The following is a 20,321-nucleotide window of genomic DNA, read 5'->3' as shown; positions in this document are numbered from 1 at the left end:
AGTAGTACTTATGTACTTATGTACTTATGACTCATACTGTGGTACTCTATAGTTCATTTTGTTGGCTTGACAGGTGCTAGACCCGGGTTTGAGTCCCGGTCGGATTCATTGATTGGAGACAGCTTGTGTCAATTATATAACTTTTCTTAGTATTTTCTACAGGCAGCAAACCTAGTGGATAATGCTGGAAATACTAGGTAAAAAAAGAAAAGAAAATGGCCCTAGTGATAATAACTTTGGAGATAATAAGTGCTTTCCCATCTGTGTACACACAGAGGCACTGTAGGACACCATAGGATAATTGAAGTGATTAGGGAGAGAAGCCGCAGTTAGCTCTTGGAATTTAATTCCCAGGTCTGGACACTGTCCCCTCCAACAGTGCAGATCTTAGGAATGTTATTCTGGACTCTAATAAGGCAAGGGTGTGTGAGCAATCAGGTCCTAGCAGTGATTTAACAGGCGCATCCTCACCCACCCATCCATGCACACATGCACACAATATTGTATTTCTGATGATACCAAACACACTCTTTCATTCACCAACACAGACAGAGGCCTCCTCCCTTCCAATCAATCTGGAGCCAGGCCAGTGTTCTGATATGGCCCCGTGTATCTACAGCTGACCACACACACACACTTTCTCTTCCTTCCTCACACATAAACAGTACATAGCATCTCTCACATCCATTGTAGCTTTTATAAACCATCATAGACTACACTACTTCCTATTGGATATTTGAGTGAAGATGGCCTACAAAATACCCACCTGAAAATGTAGGGGTCATAGCTGAGGGCTTTAAAAATGTAGTTGATGAGAGGGGGAAAAAACAACATCACTCAGGTGGGTAGCAATGACATTTAGACTTTATTTCTATAGAAAACATTAATTTCACACTTCCAAAAATATTCCTGCAAATTTGAAAGGACGTACAAACCACACAATGGGTGAATCTTGTCAGATATAAATATCATGTTTCTCCTTGAGGCCCCCAGATAGTATTACATAAAGAAACAGGCCTCACAATACTTTTCAGTGGGGAAAAGGTTTTGTCTTGCCTTCTAAAAAACACCACAACTTTTTTTGGATCTGATTGAATTTTACAAGATTTTAAAGACACCATGTCCAATGTTTCTCCCTCCCTCTTTTCCATCACACAAATGGGGAAGTGCAACTCATCTGTATGGCCAAAGAATCAAATGTTCTGTTAGAAATGTGAGTGAGTATTCAAATCCAAAGTCAGTTAAATACCAAACCAGATCTTAAAAAACAATAAACAAATGATACCTCCGCTATAAACAGTTAAACGTCACATAAGATTGTCTGTGCTGTATGTGGGAGTGTTGGAGTGTGTGTGGTGTGTGTTTTTGAGAGAGATATGTTAGTATAAACTGGAGCGACATCAGTATTGAAATAAGAGATGGAGTGAACACTTGACCTGAATTGAGAAAACAGTCCATGGCATACTATGGACATGCACTTAGAGAGGACATATTATTTACATTAGAACAGAGCAAGACGCAGAACCTGTGCTCTGAAATGACCATTTTTGCTGTGTACAGAGCCCGTAAAGAGTGCAAACAAAGAAATAAGGGTGAACACACAACCAGTTCACTTGAGACATATCAAAGAGCCATGAGAGCACCATGTCAGTCAGAACACCACTAATACTGTCCAAGCTGAAAGCCCCAAAACATTCTGGGCTCAGAGAGGTACAGAGCTGGGGTAAGGAATGGATGACGTGAAGGAGGTAGGAAGAGGAGGAGAAGGAGGGATGCCAATGGCCCCCTTTTCACGGCCTGTCATCCACAGCAGTGCTCTCAGGACCTTGGGTTGAAGAGAAAGCAAGGGGTAGAGGAGGAGAGGGGTAGAGGAAGAGGGGCGTGGAAGGGAAAGCCTTCCCCCATCATGCAGTCTCATTCAGGCCACAGGGTCGCCGGAACTCCTGCCCTCTTTCATGGATCCATTTGTTAGATACTGAGGGTGACAAGGAGGACAGAGAAAGAAGTTAGCTACTGTACCATAACCTAGTCTGGTAAAAAATCTACAGTACTCTAGTCTGGAATACTGTGTACAAAACATTAGGAAAATCTGCTCTTTCCATGACATAGACAGGACAATCTAGGTGAAAGCTATGATCCCTTATTGATGTCACTTGTTAAATCCACTTCAATCAGTGTAGATGAAGGGGAGTAGACAGGTTCAAGAAGGATTTTTAAGCCTTTAGACAATTGAGACATGGATTATGTATGTGTCCCATTCAGAGGGTGAATGGGCAAGACAAAATATTTAAGTGCCTTTGAACTGGGCATGGTAGTATGTGCCAAGAACTGCAACATTGTTGAGTTTTTCACTCTCAACAGCTTCCAGTGTGTATTAAGAATGGTCCCCCATCCAAAGTACATCCAGCCAACTTGACACAACTGTGGGAAACATTGGAGTCAACATGGGTCAGCATCCCAGTGGAACGCTTTCGACACCTTGTAGAGTCCATGCCCCAACGATTTGAGGATGTTCTGAGGGAAACTCAATATTAGGAAGGTTTTCTTAATGTTTTCTACACTCAGTTTATATCAGAGATAACTTGGTGAAGACCACAACAATGATCACTTGAGAAAAGTAAAGGAATGATAGTAGCGGGAGTTATAACTACAGATTTAGGAATGAACTAGTAACTAGTAATAATGGTAATTTAATAGGATGTCTATGGTTATAACAGTGTCATAGACATTTACAGAGCTAAATTTATGTAGTTTCAACACACAAACTCACCCCACTTGTTGCCAACCAATACTGGGCAGGCTGCGTGCCTTGTACTGTAGTCTCCCTCCCCACTGGGAAACAGGTTGTACCAGAACACTGCAGTCCCCTGTAATACATCACACACAGTAGAGACAGGTTACAGGGAACTATGTACCTACAGTCATACACACACTCTAGGCTGCAAATACACATGCTCATTGCTCACAAGCTTTTAGTCACCTTTTTGGGCCATACTGCAGCACCCACATCTGGGAATACTGTAGCACCTCCTGCTGCCACGTCACTCATCTAGAATCGATTTAAAAAAAAAACGATTATCACCTTGGACTCTTCAAGAGACCAAAAAAAATAGTATTTATTTTAGGGTAGGGGGCAAAGAAGGAAGCAGTCCCATGAATACAGAGCACTCACATAGAAAAGCCAGGTGGCTATGCGGTTTCCAGTGCCCAGCTCTTTGAAGGCATCAGGCTCATCTTTCTGTAGAGCGAGAAAAACAAATGATCATGACATCACTGATCATTATGAGCAGAAATGCCAGATCCTAAATGTCACGGTTGCCCATTCGATTTTCTTGTTTACATAAAAGACTCTAACAACACCATCAAAACAGCTCCAAGTTATTTTAATTTTGGAATTCTGTTCCAAAGTAGTCCCATAAATAATAGAGAGATATGTCATTTGACTAAAACATAATCATTTCAAACCTTGCTAACATTTGTATACAATCACATACAGTATATCTGTTTGGGCTTCTTGCGGTCAATTTGCAGTCCACAAATGATTAGTAATTATGGTCCGGCCCCCTGTCCATCTGCTCAAGAAAAGAATCGTCTGGCTGCTGAATCTAGTTGATGATCCCTGCTATATGCAATCCAAAAACGTCATACAGCAGTACTGTGTGCGGTCATTAAATCAAGGCTGCAGGGCAATACTAACCCGTCCAAAGTCAAAGTGGGGCTCATACTGCCCACCCACACCATAGTTTGCAACCTGCAAAGTAACAGTGAGATCATTAATATTGGAAATGTAACTGTCAACCATCTCAAACAACGACACACACACAAGCACACACACTTTACCTGCAACTCTTCCGCAGTGTCCATCTCCAGACCTGTGAGGTCCTCAATCCGCTGGTTTATCTGGTCAATCATTGGGTGTTCATATGCTGTCAGCCATGCACTGGGACAGGGGAAGGGCACAGGGGTGCAGGGATAACAGGTCAAATACAGGGGGGGTGGTAAAGTCCATATAGTACAGTAGTTATTACAGATGAACAGTCTAGGAGAGGGAGAGAGAACAGACAAAGCATGCTGCAAGCTACGGCTGAAGATGAAATATATAAACTACAATAGGTTCATGTGTTACGTGCAGATGATACATGAGAAGTGGGAGGAGCGTAAAGACAGGAAGAGGAAGGACTTTAGAAAGCATCCCGACAGAGTCTCCAATCAGCTCAGCGTACATTGGTCAGAGTGAAGTTTAGGAGTAACTAAATACAGTTGTGCGTATTTTTTATGTACTTTTCAATAATGTAAGCCTTCTATAGGTTGAAGCTCTGAGTTTGCAGTTATCGCGTGACTTGGGAGAGTTCTGGGGGTCACAAGGGCTTTGGAGGTTGATGAGTTTACTTTAGGGGCCCAGAGGGGAGAATTTTTTGAATGCTTTTAGTGAACACTACCAGCCTTTCACCATCCACCCTGGCCCAGTAGTCTAAACCACCCCCTCCAACAGGGAGCATTCCATTCTCACTGGGAGTCATGGCTTCTTTCACATATCATATAAAGACGTCACAATAACCTATCTGTCATTTCATGGACCTCAAGATTATTTTGTTTTTCTGGGTCATGCACCACAAGGCACAGTGTGAAAATAAAAAAGTGTCAAACCACAGAAAATAGCATTAAAATGGTAGATTCTCTGCTTAGTAGATTTGCCATACACTGCATAAAGTGAGAGTTGTAGCAGTTGTGGCAGTAATGATTTCACGGCGAGAGGGCTAACGTTTGAGGTCCATTCAAGTTCAGCCATCTGCTCTACACACACCATCCCTTTTTATTGGATACATTGTTGAATCTCTCAGCCAATAAGATGACTCCTCTTTCCCAGTGCAATATACTGTGTGTATTACTTAATACTGAAATTCCTTGTAAGGTTAGCCAAATTCAAAACTAAGATGTGTGTTAGTCTATGTGTGTGTGTGAGTAAAGTGATTTATTAGAAGTTGCTCTTAGGGAAGTGAAGACGGTAAAATATAAATTGGACATGATAGAGTGGTGGTTAAGTCAAAAAGTCTCTCTTCCTTCAAATTCTCTCCCCTGCTGTGATTACTCTCCCACTTTGACCTCGTCGTCAGTTTAAATGAGGTTCACGCTCAGTTCAGTTAACCCTTCACCACACACACAGTTGCACATACTTCAACACGAAGACACAGACCCAGACACACAGGCAGACAGACACACACACACACATCTACACTTGCATGCAGACACAAGTGCACACCCTAGCAAACACACACACAAATATACACTCCAATATACACAGTAATAAGCAGGGGCAGTAAAAACCAAAGTGATGTGGGATGGTATGGGTGTGGTATGGGTGTGGTATGGGTGTGGCATGAGCATTTCTATTTTTAAGAAGATGAAAGTTATTAAAGTAACTATGACTAAAGATTGGCATGTTCCCCTACAATCAGCAGTCTGACCATAGATTGGGGTTGTCTGGTATATTAGATCTATACAAGTGGGCACTCACTACTCATCAAAATCATGAACTGAAGAGAGAGAATGTGTGTGGATGTGCGTTCGTTCGTGTGCACAAACTTGAGGTGTAATTGGCCCTGTGTGCACAGTAGCACAGAGGAGGAGAGAAGCCAGAATGACTTCATTCATCTGATTGTAAGAGAGCAGCATAGATTTATTGCAGAAAGAGGTGGCCCTACTGACCCAAAGACCTGCCAAAACCTGGATAGCACATCCTGGGGATGTAGGGCGGTATGGGATGGGAGACCAGAGGGGATGGGGGGGGGGGGGGTCTCTGGAGACCCAAATGTATTATGACCTTTGACCCCTTACCTCTTGGAGACTCTGTACATGGCCGTGGTGAGTTTCCCAGTTAGGGGGGTCATGTACTGTGGCTGCCATGGCTAGTTGCCCGGGCACGAGAGAGAGAGAGAGAGAGAGAGAGAGAGAGAGAACACACCAAAACGATAGATGAAGTAGAGGGAAACGGGAAGTGAAAGAAACAGAGAGAAAAGCAGATTCGGTCACAAGAGGTTAATGTTATTCTAGCAGTATGCCAGGGGTTGTTTCAGGGCCAGTCCTTTAACCAAGGGTAGTATAACTTAATGGTTTATTCTATAGTTTAGGAGAATGCTAAACTAGTGATTACATTAGTGATGAAAGGAACAGAGGATTTGTGAAAAGTACTGCTCCCGACACACCCTTAGTTGGCCAAAAGCAACTACACCTTTTCTCCTCCCACTCCAATGGGTTCACATCCTAGAGAACTCCTGAGCAGAAACACATTTTCACCACAGACAGGACCATACAATCATATCTCCTTATTCATTAGCTTATACTCTGAGCTTCTAGAACACCCCTGGACTATTCTAGAATCTGATTTATGGTTAGACTAAGAAAATGATTCAGAGAGAGTGAAGGAGGGTTCAGTAAAAGTATGGTTCTGTGCTTCTGCAGAGGAGTCTTCCAGCATTGGAGGGAGGGAGGAATACGGTCTGGACTCAGAGGCATAGGCCAGTGGCAGGTGTAAGAGGAGGGGTTTGAGCTGGGGTGTGAATGAGGAGAGGGGTTATGGGTGCTCTCCCTCCTGCTCCACCCCTCCCCTCGACACCCTCCTCCCCCCTGCCTGTACCTGGCTACACCTTACCTCTTGCTGATCCTGTAGGGGGCAGTCTCGAGCACACCAGTGATGGGGTTGGAGATGGTGGCCCGGCGGAGCTATAAGGCAGGGAGAGGGGGTTTAGAGGGTACCCTGACACCACCTCCACCCCCCAAACCCTGCATTGGGTGGGCTAACAGGGCTCAACCTACCTCCACTTCCTTGGCTCTTTGGTATACACCCCTCACCACACACACTAAAAGCTTGCTGTTCCCTCTGGGAATACATCCTGTCTAACCATTTATAGCAAAAGTCCTGTGTCTGACTGATTGGATTTGAAAAAGTCATCAATGTAAGGAAATGCTGTCTTTGAACCTAAATCTAATGACATGGTGACATGTTTTCTTGAATTCATGTTAGTTGACAACTCAACCAAATGTAAATCAAAACTAGACGTTGAAATTATGTCTGTGCCCAGTGGGAAGAGTGTTTATGTTTAGCATGAACATTTCCTATTCATTCTGTCTACTAGTGGCCTTGACTCTGCAGACACAGCTGCAGCTGGTCAGACAGTTACTAGTACGAGCCTCAGAGCATATCCACAGCAAATCCACTTCTGTAGGACCATGAAACCCTTCCGTCAGACACATCTGTGTGGCCATGACACCCTTCTGAACCCTTATTATCTCAATATAGCACACACACACACTGACAGAGAGTGGAACTCACTCTGGGCTTGGCCAGCTCTTTGACCTTCTCGATCTCGCCGTGAGAGATGATGTCATGGTAGCGGACTATGTAGGGCCGGTCCCACTCATCCTCCTGCTTCACCGGGCTCAGGAGGTACTTGGGGTGACCGTGGTTGTCAAAGTAACGGCAAAAAAGCCGTCTCTGTCTGCGGGGGGTCTACAAGGCAGAGACGGGGCGGGCGGAGGGAAGTAAGAAGACAGACAGATTGACACGTACAGATGTAGGATCTTCATTTGAGCCAGTTTTTATAGCAGGAAAGTATTCCTGCAGTAACAGGAAATATTTATATTTATATGTTGATTATATATGTTGATTATAATAAATGGACATTTTTGTAGGGGTTGATACATTTTTCGTGTGTGTGTGTGAGTGAGTAATTCCTCCTCACCAGCTTGATGCCCTCCCCTCGACACAGCATCTCATACATCTTCCTCTCTGGGACAGGCTCCCTGAAGCGCTTCTTCTTCTTGGAGGCATCACTCGTCAGTCTCTTCCTTCGCTCCTTGCCCTCCTCCTGGGCCTTCTGGGCCTCCTGGGCCTGGGCCTTCCTCTGATTTATCAGTTGAAACTCAAAGTACTTCAGGTTGCCGTTGGCACGCTGGTGTTCCGGGTCTGGAGTGAGGAGAGAGAGGGGACAGTGAGATGGAATACTGATGCTCATACAGTAAACAGACAAGGAAGAGTCATTTACAATTTTGAATCACTAACTTCAGACCCTACTGCCACCTGGGACATTTCATGAGTAATCCTCTATACCAGTTTATGCTGGGCATACAGGTCAGCAGCTGTTGTTCAATGATTCACCTGGAGGGCATCATATTCCCTCAGCACTCATTAACATTCACAGTGTTACACTACCAGTTAACCTCCAAGTATACCCATCCCATAACTTAGCTCCTTTAGTGTGCTCTCCTTTAACTCTGTCAGTGTGTCCTTCAAATCACTCCCGGTGTGACTAGTTTAACTCATTCATTCTGAGCCGCATTAGGGTAACTCACCCAGCATGAGTAGCCTCTTGGTGAGCTCCAGGGCCCTGCCTAGATCCCCCTGCTGGTAAATAGCATAGCTGAGGTAGTCCAGCACGGTGACCTTGTCCACGGTGGACTCCTCTCCTTCGTCCAGCTGCTTCAGGGCCTGCTCCATCCACAGCTCTGTGTGGTAGTAGTCCACCTCGCTGTAGGCAATCTTCCCCAGCTCAAAGCAGTCCTCCACCGTCATAGGGCTCTTGTGCGTCACTCCTGTGAATGAGTCAGTGGTTACAGACTTACAAATTATAAAAGGCCTGAGGTTCTCTCTCTAGCGCTCCCTAACACATTACCTGGCAGGTCTCCTGTAGAGATGGTGTTGGTGTCCAGTCTGTAGGTGTCCTGCAGTCTGAGCAGTGCCTTGGCTGCACCTGTCTGGTCCTCGTCGGTAGGGAAGTGTTGCCTCTGGAGGGTCAGGTTAGAGATGAAGCCTGAGAGAAGGACAGAGATCCTCATTTGTGAGGATGCTCACTGTGAGCATCTAAAAGACAAACAAACATTGCAGCAAATATTTTCTGTTAAAAAACTAGTATCTGTCGTTGCTGCTTTGGGACTACCTTTCAACTTCCTTTTCATCTCTTCTAATGTGAACTTCATAGTGTCATCATATCTAACCTTCCTTGGTGTCCTTCAGCACCAGGCTCTCCAGGTCTCCCCATTCTGTGTTCAGCCTCTTCATCAGTTTGAAGGCGTTGACTGGGTTTCCCAGGAAGCCCTCGGGGTCCTGCATGGCTATGGCTGATAACACATCCAGCTTCTCTGCCCACCTAAGAGAGGGATGGGAGAAGAGACACAATTCAGCTACTCTGTGTGTGTGTGCTGTTGCTCGTGTGCGTGTGGACACTCACTGTTTAACCTGCTTCAGCTTGTTCTCCTCTGCCGTGATATAATTCTTCAGTGAAGTGACTAAGTCTTTCTCTGTGTACAACAGATCTGTCATGTGACCTAAGGGAGGAAAATACACACATTATCAAACTTTATTTTAAGTTTAGTTAAACCAATCATACACATGATGATAAGGAATACACTGTGTACTATATCTTTCAACTTCTGTGTAGATGAGAAATGAGTAGAAACCCGTACTTCCGGGTAGATAAAATGCCCAGTATGTGCTTGATAGACAGGCTTTGAGGGCAGACCCAACACCTGTCTCACAACCATATGACTATGTACAGTGCCATGCGAAAGTATTCGGCCCCCTTGAACTTTGCGACCTTTTGCCACATTTCAGGCTTCAAACATAAAGATATAAAACTGTATTTTTTTGTGAAGAATCAACAACAAGTGGGACACAATCATGAAGTGGAACGACATTTATTGGATATTTCAAACTTTTTTAACAAATCAAAAACTGAAAAATTGGGCGTGCAAAATTATTCAGCCCCTTTACTTTCAGTGCAGCAAACTCTCTCCAGAAGTTCAGTGAGGATCTCTGAATGATCCAATGTTGACCTAAATGACTAATGATGATAAATACAATCCACCTGTGTGTAATCAAGTCTCCGTATAAATGCACCTGCACCCTCAGAGGTCCGTTAAAAATGGCAGAGAGCATCATGAAGAACAAGGAACACACCAGGCAGGTCCGAGATACTGTTGTGAAGAAGTTTAAAGACGGATTTGGATACAAAAAGATTTCCCAAGCTTTAAACATCCCAAAGAGCACTGTGCAAGCGATAATATTGAAATGGAAGGAGTATCAGACCACTGCAAATCTACCAAGACCTGGCCGTCCCTCTAAACTTTCAGCTCATACAAGGAGAAGACTGATCAGAGATGCAGCCAAGAGGCCCATGATCACTCTGGATGAACTGCAGAGATCTACAGCTGAGGTGGGAGACTCTGTCCATAGGACAACAATCAGTTGTATATTGCACAAATCTGGCCTTTATGGAAGAGTGGCAAGAAGAAAGCCATTTCTTAAAGATATCCATAAAAAGTGTTGTTTAAAGTTTGCCACAAGCCACCTGGGAGACACAGCAAACATGTGGAAGAAGGTGCTCTGGTCAGATGAAACCAAAATTGAACTTTTTGGCAACAATGCAAAACGTTATGTTTGGCGTAAAAGCAACACAGCTCATCACCCTGAACACACCATCCCCAATGTCAAACATGGTGGTGGCAGCATCATGGTTTGGGCCTGCTTTTCTTCAGCAGGAACAGGGAAGATGGTTAAAATTGATGGGAAGATGGATGGAGCCAAATACAGGACCATTCTGGAAGAAAACCTGATGGAGTCTGCAAAAGACCTGAGACTGGGACGGAGATTTGTCTTCCAACAAGACAATGATCCAAAACATAAAGCAAAATCTACAATGGAATGGTTAAAAAATAAACATATCCAGGTGTTAGAATGGCCAAGTCAAAGTCCAGACCTGAATCCAATCGAGAATCTGTGGAAAGAACTGAAAACTGCTGTTCACAAATGCTCTCCATCCAACCTCACTGAGCTCGAGCTGTTTTGCAAGGAGGAATGGGAAAAAATTTCAGTCTCTCGATGTGCAAAACTGATAGAGACATACCCCAAGCGACTTACAGCTGTAATCGCAGCAAAAGGTGGCGCTACAAAGTATTAACTTAAGGGGGCTGAATAATTTTGCACACCCAATTTTTCAGTTTTTGATTTGTTAAAAAAGTTTGAAATATCCAATAAATGTCGTTCCACTTCATGATTGTGTCCCACTTGTTGATGATTCTTCACAAAAAATACAGTTTTATATCTTTATGTTTGAAGCCTGAAATGTGGCAAAAGGTCGCAAAGTTCAAGGGGGCCGAATACTTTCGCAAGGCACTGTATCTCATAAGGAAGGGAGGAGTCTCACCGATGGATGTGTAAAAGTCACTGTGGGCTGAAAGAGTCTGGAACAGGCAGCTCAACACCAGTAAATACCCCCAACACTGTCGCTCCATCCTGGACATACTGGGAGAGAGAAAGACAGAGAGATAGAGAAAGATGAGGTGGTAGAGAGAGGAAAAGAGAGGAGGCCAGAATGAGGAGGAGTGAAAGAAGGACAATGAACGTATATTGTTTGCTCACTCGAACACTCTGTCATCTAATGTACTAGAAATAGTCATAATCAACAGCGGGGTTCCCTTTTGACAGAATGGTCCAATGATCTACAGGAGAGAATTTCCTGATGAAGAATATAATTGCGAATTATATTTCACAGAATTTCTCCGATACATCTGAAAATTATAGCATCATAGTCCACTGATCTTTTTCGCCCACAGTTTAGACTGTCCTGACACACAGGTCAGAAAACACATACAATTAGCTATACCTGTGCTGCCTCTCAAATACTTAAAATAGAAGTGGGAATGGACATTCCTTGAAGGCAGGACAAACCCTAACCCTGGCTGTCTGCAGGCTGACACAGCAAGGCCTCAATCCTCAACCCCCAAAGAGTGGTTTATCAGTGTGAGGCCGTGGAAGGATAAGCCATGGGGAAATAGCAAACAGAAAATAGAAAGGGAGTGTTAGCGAGTGAGTGTGTGGGTGGGTGTGTGCATGCATGCGCGTGTGTTTCAAAGAGAGTAGTCCTCTAAAACAGTATTACATTGAATGACTTCCTCTCTGCCTCACTCACCACACTGAGATGAATATAACCCCTTGGATGTGGCCATAGAGTGACTAGTTTGGCACATGAGCTCTGGAGTTGGCACTGTCATGGCTTTTGCCTGGCTGCCCCTATCTAGACATGACTTAGCCCTGCGGGAGTGGTACTGTGCTCTTCCTACCCCCATAGCGAGCCTCCACTAGTCGTCCAGTGTGTGTGTGTCAGGGAAGTAGCGTGGGCCTTGTTTGAACAAACATGCCTGTCTATATTGCCCTCAGGGATGGACATGGAGGGGGATGGATGGGCCAGATAGGGGAGGAGGGGACTTCACACATAGATATTACATCTATTCCACAAACACACATCCCTATTAGCCTGGGGTCTTTAAAACACACAGACAATACCTCATCAATAGAGACAAGTCCACATTGCGGGAAACTTTATCACTGGAAGTTCCGTGAATGCTACAGTACTATCCAGCAGATTTATCTATTTAGCATCAAAAATGAATCACCCCTCTACACATTAGCTTATCTAGCACACCTACTACTCATTAAGCATGTAAGAACTAATGGCAACATTGGACAAAGACTGCAGTATAACCTCCCTGTGTTAACAGTAGCTGGTCTGGCTGAAAGCAGTAGCACTCTTTGTCCTGTAGATGACACACACCAATTCATCCTAGTGTAAGAGTTTATATTGTTTAAATCCTGCAGTCAAAACATAACTCAAAACAGGTGCATACATCTAAATCCTAGCTGCACTGATGCATAAATACCAATCTGGCAACCTCGAAGATAGTTTGGAAGACACTTGACACAAGACTGACGATCACTGACATCTAAAACATATAAGCTGGTGACACACATCTGCATTCTACTGTGCACGTGTTATCTACTGTGCATACTCAACAAACTGGATGCAGTCTATCACAGTGCCATCCGTTTTGTCACCAAAGCCCCATACACTACCCACCATTGCGACCTGTACGCTCTCGTTGGTTGGCCCTCGCTTCATACTCGTCACCAAACCCACTGGCTACAGGTTATCTACTAGTCTCTGCTAGGTAAAGCCCCACCTTATCTCAGCTCACTGGTCACCATAGCAGCACCCACTCGTAGCACGCGCTCCAGCAGGTATATCTCACTGGTCACCCCCAAAGCCAATTCCTCCTTTGGTCGTCTTTCCTTCCAGTTCTCTGCTGCCCATGACTGGAACGAATTGCAAAAATCTCTGAAGCTGGAGACTCACATCTCCCTCACTAGCTTTAAGCACCAGCTGTCAGAGCAGTTTACAGATCACTGCACCTGTACTTAGCCTATCTGTAAACAGCCCATCTATCTACCTACCTCATCCCCATACTGGTATTTATTTATTTATTTTGCTCCTTTGCACCCCAGTATCTCTACCTGCACATTCATCTTCCGCCGATCTACCATTCCAGTGTTTAATTGCTATATTGTAATTACTTCGCCACCATGGCCTATTTATTTCCTTAACTTACACTCACTGTATATAGACTTTTTGTTTTCTTTTGTTCTACTGTATTATTGATTATGTTTTGTTTATTCCATGTGTAACTCTGTGTTGTTGTATTGTGTTGAATTGCTACGCTTTATCTTGGCCAGGTCGCAGTTGTCAATGAGAACTTGTTCTCAACTAGCCTACCTGGTTAAATAAAGGTGGAAAAAAATATAAGAAAAAATAAGAAGGCTGAGGAAGTAGGAAGGACCCAAAAAATAAGGTCACAAGTACTATTTCTAATATTTGAATATCTATAATTATGGCATATAGGATTACCTTTACGCATAACTCACCATGATATGAATAAGGAGGTCAAAGAGAGACAGGATTGAAAGCAGCACTAAGTATGAAGTATGTATAAAAAATACTAACCCGCTGCCAATGTAAAGGTCACTGCACGTACCTTCCCCCTTCTGGCACCAACTCAGCCAACAGAGACTATCTACTGAGGGTTTAGGCAATGGACAGGCTTAGGCAAGTCCTCATTTTCATAAACAGAGTGAGGATTTGATTGAAAACAAAGGAAACATACAGGTGATATTTCTATGAAGGTCAACAGGGAGTGGAAAGAGCCAGAAGCCAAGAACTGTAAGAGCAAAACGGTATTTACACGTTAAATGCTTTATAAGTTCACGTGTTCAATTCTATTTATCACAGAGAGACACAGAGTTGTCTTACACAGTACTACACCACTTACAGTAATGTTTCTCACTGGTGCTCAAATGACAGTAACACTTCACTTATGCTGCCAATCTGCTATAAAACTCATAAGAATATCAACCTTATTGCAGAGAGACAGTAGTGACAGTGTCACTGTTATGATAATGGCCTCAAAGTGTTATGCCAGAGCATGTAAAGTGTTACTGTTACCAAGCCTCTAAGAGAGCCACTAACCTCAAATGGCTGCTCTACAGACGCCCATACGTAACTGGGTTTCAACTAGCAGTAACCAGTCCCAGGAGAAATCACTATGCCTGTATAGAAAACAGACGAACCACTTTACAAAATGAGTCTGCGTTCTTTCCCTGAGGTTTAACCTCCTTGGACCAATAATCTGTTAGTACTTGTCATATGCCTGTAGGGCCTACTTGTTTCAAACACGCCTGAGGTTAGTGTTATCCAGTGCTACTGTAGAGTTAAGTCCTTTTACGTCAACTCTCTCATTACTATGTGTTACCTGGGAAACACACACACACCTCAATGAGGTTCAATCACTCATTCACAGTTTGAGGCTTATGTCCAAGCTACACTTACAGAAGTCAGTTATTACCCTCCAGTTACTAACGCATGGCAAATAGAGAGCAAGTCAGTGGGAAAATGAAATATTGACAAGGGATTGGCAAAGCAGCTGGTGGTTGTATTAGGTGACAGAGGTATTGTGCCAGTGCCACAGACAGAATATCACTTGTGAGTGAAAAAACCTTCCCGGTCTGTCAATCCCATTTTTAAAAAGTTTTAGATCATTAGCCTCACATTGTTACAGTTTCGTCATTTGTGAAGTGAAGTTGTAATATAACTAATGACTGTATTAAATTGGCTTTAAAAGGGAGTTATAGGGGCTGTTAGTGTATTTCAAAGGCTGGATGAAACACACACAGTCATGACTAAACTTTGGATGACCAGACTAAGTGTCAACATCCTACACTATTAGAATGAAACCTTCTGTTTGAGCTTTGTTTCACCTTCAACTGGAATATCTTATAAGCACAGGGGGTGGCAGGTAGCCTAGTGGTTAGTGTGTTGGGCCAGTAACTGAAAGGTTGCTGGATTGAATCCCAGAGCTGACAAGGTAAAAATCTGTCATTCTGCCCCTGAACAAGGCAGTTAACCCACTGTTCCCCAGTAGGCCATCATTGTAAATAAGAATTTGTTCTTAACTGACTTGCCTAGTTAAATAAAAATCACCTGTTATGATAGATGCTAACTGATCCGTTATGACCACAAAGACAAAAAAGGGTTCCAGGTTGAACTATTTTGGGTTCCATGTAGAACCCTCTCTGCTCCACGACTCTCCCTGAAAAGGTACACAGGAATGGAGCCTTCACATCTACATTTCAAGTGTCAAGTCATGCAGTCTGAAATTTCTCCATGGCCTACACGCTTAGAAAAATAGGTGATATCTAGAACCAAAATGGGTTCTTCAAAGGGTTATTCTATGGGGACAGCTGAAGAACCCATTTAGGTTCTAGATATCACCTATTTTGCTAAGATTGTATGCCATGGAGAAATGTCAGACTGCATGACTTGACACTTGAAATGTAGATATGAAGGCTCCATTCCTGTGGTTTTCAGGGAGAGTCGTGGAGCACCCGTCTGTAAAACCTGCAATATCCTAGACATACAAAACCACTGATATTATAGAAGAGAAGTATTAACCTCGCAAGTCATTTAATAAAGGTCTTATCTTTACAATTTTATACAACATAAACCATACAATGCAGGGGTGCAACTTTCACTGGGGACATGCCCCCCCCCCCACATTCTGAAATTGCATTTTTATCCCCCCAGTTTTATCATTGGAATGTGATACAAGTACAGGCAACGGTGAGACCATGCGGATGTCTCCGAGTGGTCGGGTAGGCTGTTTGGAGTGTTATATCCGACTGGATCAAAATATTTTTTTATAAGAATAATTATTATTATTTTCCCCCCACTTCTAAAACCAAAGTTGCGCCCCTGATACAATTACCCCACACTATAGGTGGAAAGATCATCCGGAAATGATCGACACCGACCAAACCGACCACTTATCATGGAGATTTTGCTGATATTGTTCATTACAATAAATAACCTATAGGGCGCTACTAGAGAAATGTGAAATTAAATAAGTTTGCTAATATGGGTGATTGTTAATAGGACAATTGATAGCTACAACCTTCAAAGTAATATCGTTATCCTCAGTCGTAACTCTTTACCAGTGGCCATGGTTTTCACAAAAACACCCCACTAGATTAAGTGTGCCATACAAGGGCACCAACACACAAGAGCTCAAAATGCACCATTTGACAGGACATCATTGGCCCAGTTTAGTATTATCCTGGTCGGGTGAGAAATGTCAGTGAAAGGGGAGGCTCAAAGGTCACACAACCTGACACCGAAAACAAACTTGAAGTGTGACATCAATTCATTCTATTACTATAGTCCATATATTTGAGGGCTGCTGAAGCCCAAATACTTACATAAACCTGAAAGGTAAAAAATCCCCAAACTGTACGACAGTCATTTTTGGGAGAATAACTACCTGGATGCAGGAGTAGACGTAACATAGTAAATGTAAATCCAGGATACTCACATTAGTATATGTTATGTTTCGTATGGTACTGTATGTGTTCATTTGTGGATGTCCATCCTCCATTTAGTATGATATGTTACTAATTGCAATTTGTACAATATGTTACGAATTGTAATTCATACAATATGTTACTAATTGCAATTCGTACAATATGTTACGAATTTGAAAAACACAAGATATGTTACAAATTCCAATTTGTTGTGACTAATGTTACCAAGGTGGCTAATGCTAACATTATCTAGGTGGCTAAGGGGATATGGTTAGGAGTTCTGTTAAACGGTTAGGTTTGGCTAACATGCTAAGTAGTTGCAAAGTTGTTAATTAGCACAAATGTGAAACTTGTCTGTGATTAGATTCGAACATGTTGCATGACATTCTCATTATATGCCTACCCAGCCACCCTACTTTCGTATTTGTGTTAAGTAACCTTCTGTCTTATGTAACCATGCCAAGCTTAACATACTCAATTTAGTGATCCGGATTTAAGTTGAATATGTTAAACCTAGTCTATGACACCAGGCTAAGAAGAATAAAGACTTACACTGCCGGTCAAAAGTTTTAGAACACCTACTCTTTCAAGGGCTTTTCTTTATTTTTTTACTATTTTCTACATTGTAGAATAATAGTGAAGACATCAACACTATGAAATAACACATATTGAATTATGTAGTAGCCAACAAAGTGTTAGACAAATCCCAAAATATTTTAGATTTGAAATAGCCACCCTTTGCCTTGATGGCTGGTTTTCCTTCACTCTGCGGTGCGACTGAGCCCAAACCATCTCAATTGGGTTGAGGTCGGGGGTTTGTGGAGGCCAGGTCATCTGATGCAGCACTCCATCACTCTCCTTCTTGGTAAAATAGCCCTTACACAGCCTAGAGGTGTGTTGGGTCATTGTCCTGTTGAAAAACAAATGATAGTCCCACTAAGCCCAAACCAGATGGGATGGCATATCGCTGCCGAATGCTGTGGTAGCCATGCTGGTTAAGTGTGCTTTGAATTCTAAACAAATCACAGACAGTGTCATCAGCAAAGTACCGCCACACCACAACACCTCCTCTTCCATGCTTTACGGTGGGAAATAGACATCCGGAGATCATCCGTTCACCCACACCGCATCTCACAAAGACATGGCGTCTGGAACCAAAAGTTTCCAATTTGGACTCCAGACCAGAGGACAAATTTCCACCGGTCTAATGTCCATTGCTCGTGTTTCTTGGTCTGTGTTTCTTCTTATTGGTGTCCTTTAGTAGTGGTTTCTTTGCAGCAATTCGACCATGAAGGCCTGATTCACACAGTCTCCTCTGAACAGTTGATGTTGAGATGTGTCTGTTCCCTGAACTCTGTGAAGCATTTATTTGGGCTGCAATTTCTGAGGCTGGTCGCTCTAATGAACTTATCCTCTGCAGCAGAGGTAACTCTGTGTCTTCCTTTCCTGTGGCGGTCCTCATGAGAGCCAGTTTCATCATAGCGCTTGATGGTTTTTGCAACTGCACTTGAAGAAACTTTAAACGTTCTTGAAATTATCTGTATTGATTGACCTTCATGTCTTAAAGTAATGATGAACTGTTGTTTCTCTTTGTTTATTTGAGCTGTTCTTGCCATAATATGGACTTTGTCTTTTATCAAATAGGACTATCTTCTGTATACCCCCCTTCCTTGTCACAACACAACTGATTGGCTCAAACGCATTAAGAAGGAAAGAAATTCCACAAATTAACTTTTAAGAAGGCACACCTGTTAATTTAAATGCATTCCATGTGATTATCTCATGAAGCTGGTTGAGAGAATGGCAAGAGTGTGCACAGCTGTCATCAAGGCAAAGGGTGGCTATTTGAAGAATATAAAATATAAAATTGATTTTGATCTATAAACTTTTTTGCTTACCACGTGTTATTTCATAGTTTTGATGTCTTCACTATTATTCTACAATGTAGAAAATAGTTGTAAAAATATTTTTTTTCAAACTTGAATGAGTAGGTGTTCCAAAACTTTTGACCGGTATTGTAGTTATGAGTGAAAGTTCCAGAATCAGTCAGAGAGAAGGTGGAGAGCACTGCCACGTCTTCGCCCCTCCCCCGCAAGGACGTTTCTCGGGATGTGAGTTTGTGAATGATGTGATTGCTCTACTACGTGCAATCGGCAAGAAACTGAATATTGAGACAACTTGTTAATTCAGTAAGTAACTCAGTTAGCCCCTTCAGTCAATAAACACAATTTGCCTTTGTAGGTCAGTAAATACACGTTAATTATGTAACAACGTGTGCATAAATGACTTGCCGCTATGTAACACTCACTAACAACGATGTAACAGCCACGGTTGTCGATTTCGTTTAGTGTCAGGTTTATTAATTTTAGCCAAGGAAGGTTTGTATAACATTTCCTTTTGATAGCCTGCTAATGCCATGGCATATTCATAACTGTCCATTTTAAAATATAGCCTAATATAGCAATATCTAACGTTTTCAAAGCATTCTAGTCTATTGAGACGGAGAGATTTTGCAGGCACAGTCATGTGTAAATAAACTCATACCCACGTTGCATCGGAATTTTACGCAGTGGATGGGTTTGGAATAGGATGCCTGGCGCTAGGTTTTGTGCGTAAAGTAGGCTACAAATAAATAAATGGCAAGACGAGTGATTGATAGAATAGAGACAATAGGCTGACTAAAAGCAATTGATATCACATATTGGACATGCAACGTGTTTGTAGAGAAAGTTATTGATATATTAATAATACAGGTCTCATCCGATATGGTAATCAAATTTAACACTAGGCTAGGTTTAGACAAACAGATAATTGTCAACATGCAAACAAACATGAATTATTACCGAAATGATAAGAGAGACTTGTCTTGGAACGGTGGCACAAAAACACTCAGATGGCCAAAATATATTCCCGGCAGCCGCTCGCAAGCTCTCCAAAGGTGTCCCTGCTCGTTGCTTTGGTACGGTTTATGACAGCCCCAACCTCCAGTCGCTCTTATCCTCGGCGTGTCATCGGTCCTCGGCTCGCCATCTGGCGGTAGGTTCTATCCACGGAAACTGCTACGTGCAGAGTCGCACACACGCACTCAACCCTAGTTTGGGACTGGGGAACTTCAGGGGAGAATTTTTGAGCATGCCTCCACACCAATTCTGAAGTGTTCCCTTACTTTAGCATGGACGTTTTGCTCCAGACACGTGATAAAATGATGTTACTCCTAAATATGATGAATAATTAGTCTATTAGGCATTCCAGAATGCACTACTGTTTACAGTGTGTATTGTGGAGGACCACTGGTGTTTGGTTTATGTCCACATCTGAACACTTTTACATTTAATTAGCCTAGACCCAAGCCCTACTAAAAAATGTTTTTGTCCTTTTATGTTGGTTGATTCTTACTTTGACAGTTTGCCCCTAAAAATGTAATATGTGTATGTAACTAATTTAAGCAATGTAAGCCATTATAGGCCCTTAGCCTAAAGGTCAGGCTGCAATAGTCACACCAAACTGAATTTCTCTATTTGGATTTGTTAACTGTAAGTTTCATGGTTATTTCTTTAACAGGCACAGGTACTAAGAACTTTAT

The 20,321-nt window shown here is 42.7% G+C and overlaps 1 protein-coding gene across 2 annotated transcripts; it reads right to left on the bottom strand.

The window, feature by feature from the left end:
• Positions 1 to 844: 844 nt before the first annotated feature.
• On the bottom strand, positions 845 to 19,837 carry LOC109889987 (prolyl 4-hydroxylase subunit alpha-1-like). 2 transcript variants are annotated; one of them, XM_020481903.2, is made up of 15 exons: positions 19,582 to 19,837; positions 11,199 to 11,296; positions 9,225 to 9,321; positions 8,992 to 9,143; positions 8,670 to 8,807; positions 8,350 to 8,589; positions 7,740 to 7,963; positions 7,331 to 7,507; positions 6,650 to 6,720; positions 3,841 to 3,940; positions 3,698 to 3,751; positions 3,173 to 3,238; positions 2,981 to 3,049; positions 2,771 to 2,867; positions 845 to 1,975 (listed from the first exon to the last, which is right to left on the bottom strand). In XM_020481903.2, the coding sequence occupies exons 2-15, from the start codon at positions 11,293 to 11,295 to the stop codon at positions 1,905 to 1,907; spliced, it is 1,653 nt and encodes a 550-aa protein (XP_020337492.1). In that variant the 5' UTR covers position 11,296; positions 19,582 to 19,837; the 3' UTR covers positions 845 to 1,904. The 2 variants fall into 2 exon arrangements, with proteins under 2 accessions (XP_020337492.1, XP_020337494.1); XM_020481905.2 differs by lacking the exon at positions 19,582 to 19,837 and adding an exon at positions 18,637 to 18,756.
• Between the last annotated feature and the right edge of the window lie 484 nt (positions 19,838 to 20,321).

The sequence above is a fragment of the Oncorhynchus kisutch genome, linkage group LG4 (assembly GCF_002021735.2).
Source record: "Oncorhynchus kisutch isolate 150728-3 linkage group LG4, Okis_V2, whole genome shotgun sequence".
Taxonomy (NCBI): domain Eukaryota; kingdom Metazoa; phylum Chordata; class Actinopteri; order Salmoniformes; family Salmonidae; genus Oncorhynchus; species Oncorhynchus kisutch.
The sequence above is the reverse complement of the archived record's forward strand: the minus strand, read 5'-3'. Positions and strand labels throughout refer to the sequence as shown.

Excerpts from the sequence above, each read along its gene's own strand:
- LOC109889987 (XM_020481903.2), bottom strand. The coding sequence starts at position 11,295 with ATGTCCAGGATGGAGCGACAGTGTTGGGGGTATTTACTGGTGTTGAGC. Across the intron at positions 6,721-7,330 it reads AAGAGCTGGCCAAGCCCAGA|CTCCGCCGGGCCACCATCTC; the intron begins GTGAGTTCCACT and ends CCTGCCTTATAG. Across the intron at positions 1,976-2,770 it reads ATTGGTTGGCAACAAGTGGG|TATCTAACAAATGGATCCAT; the intron begins GTGAGTTTGTGT and ends TGTCACCCTCAG.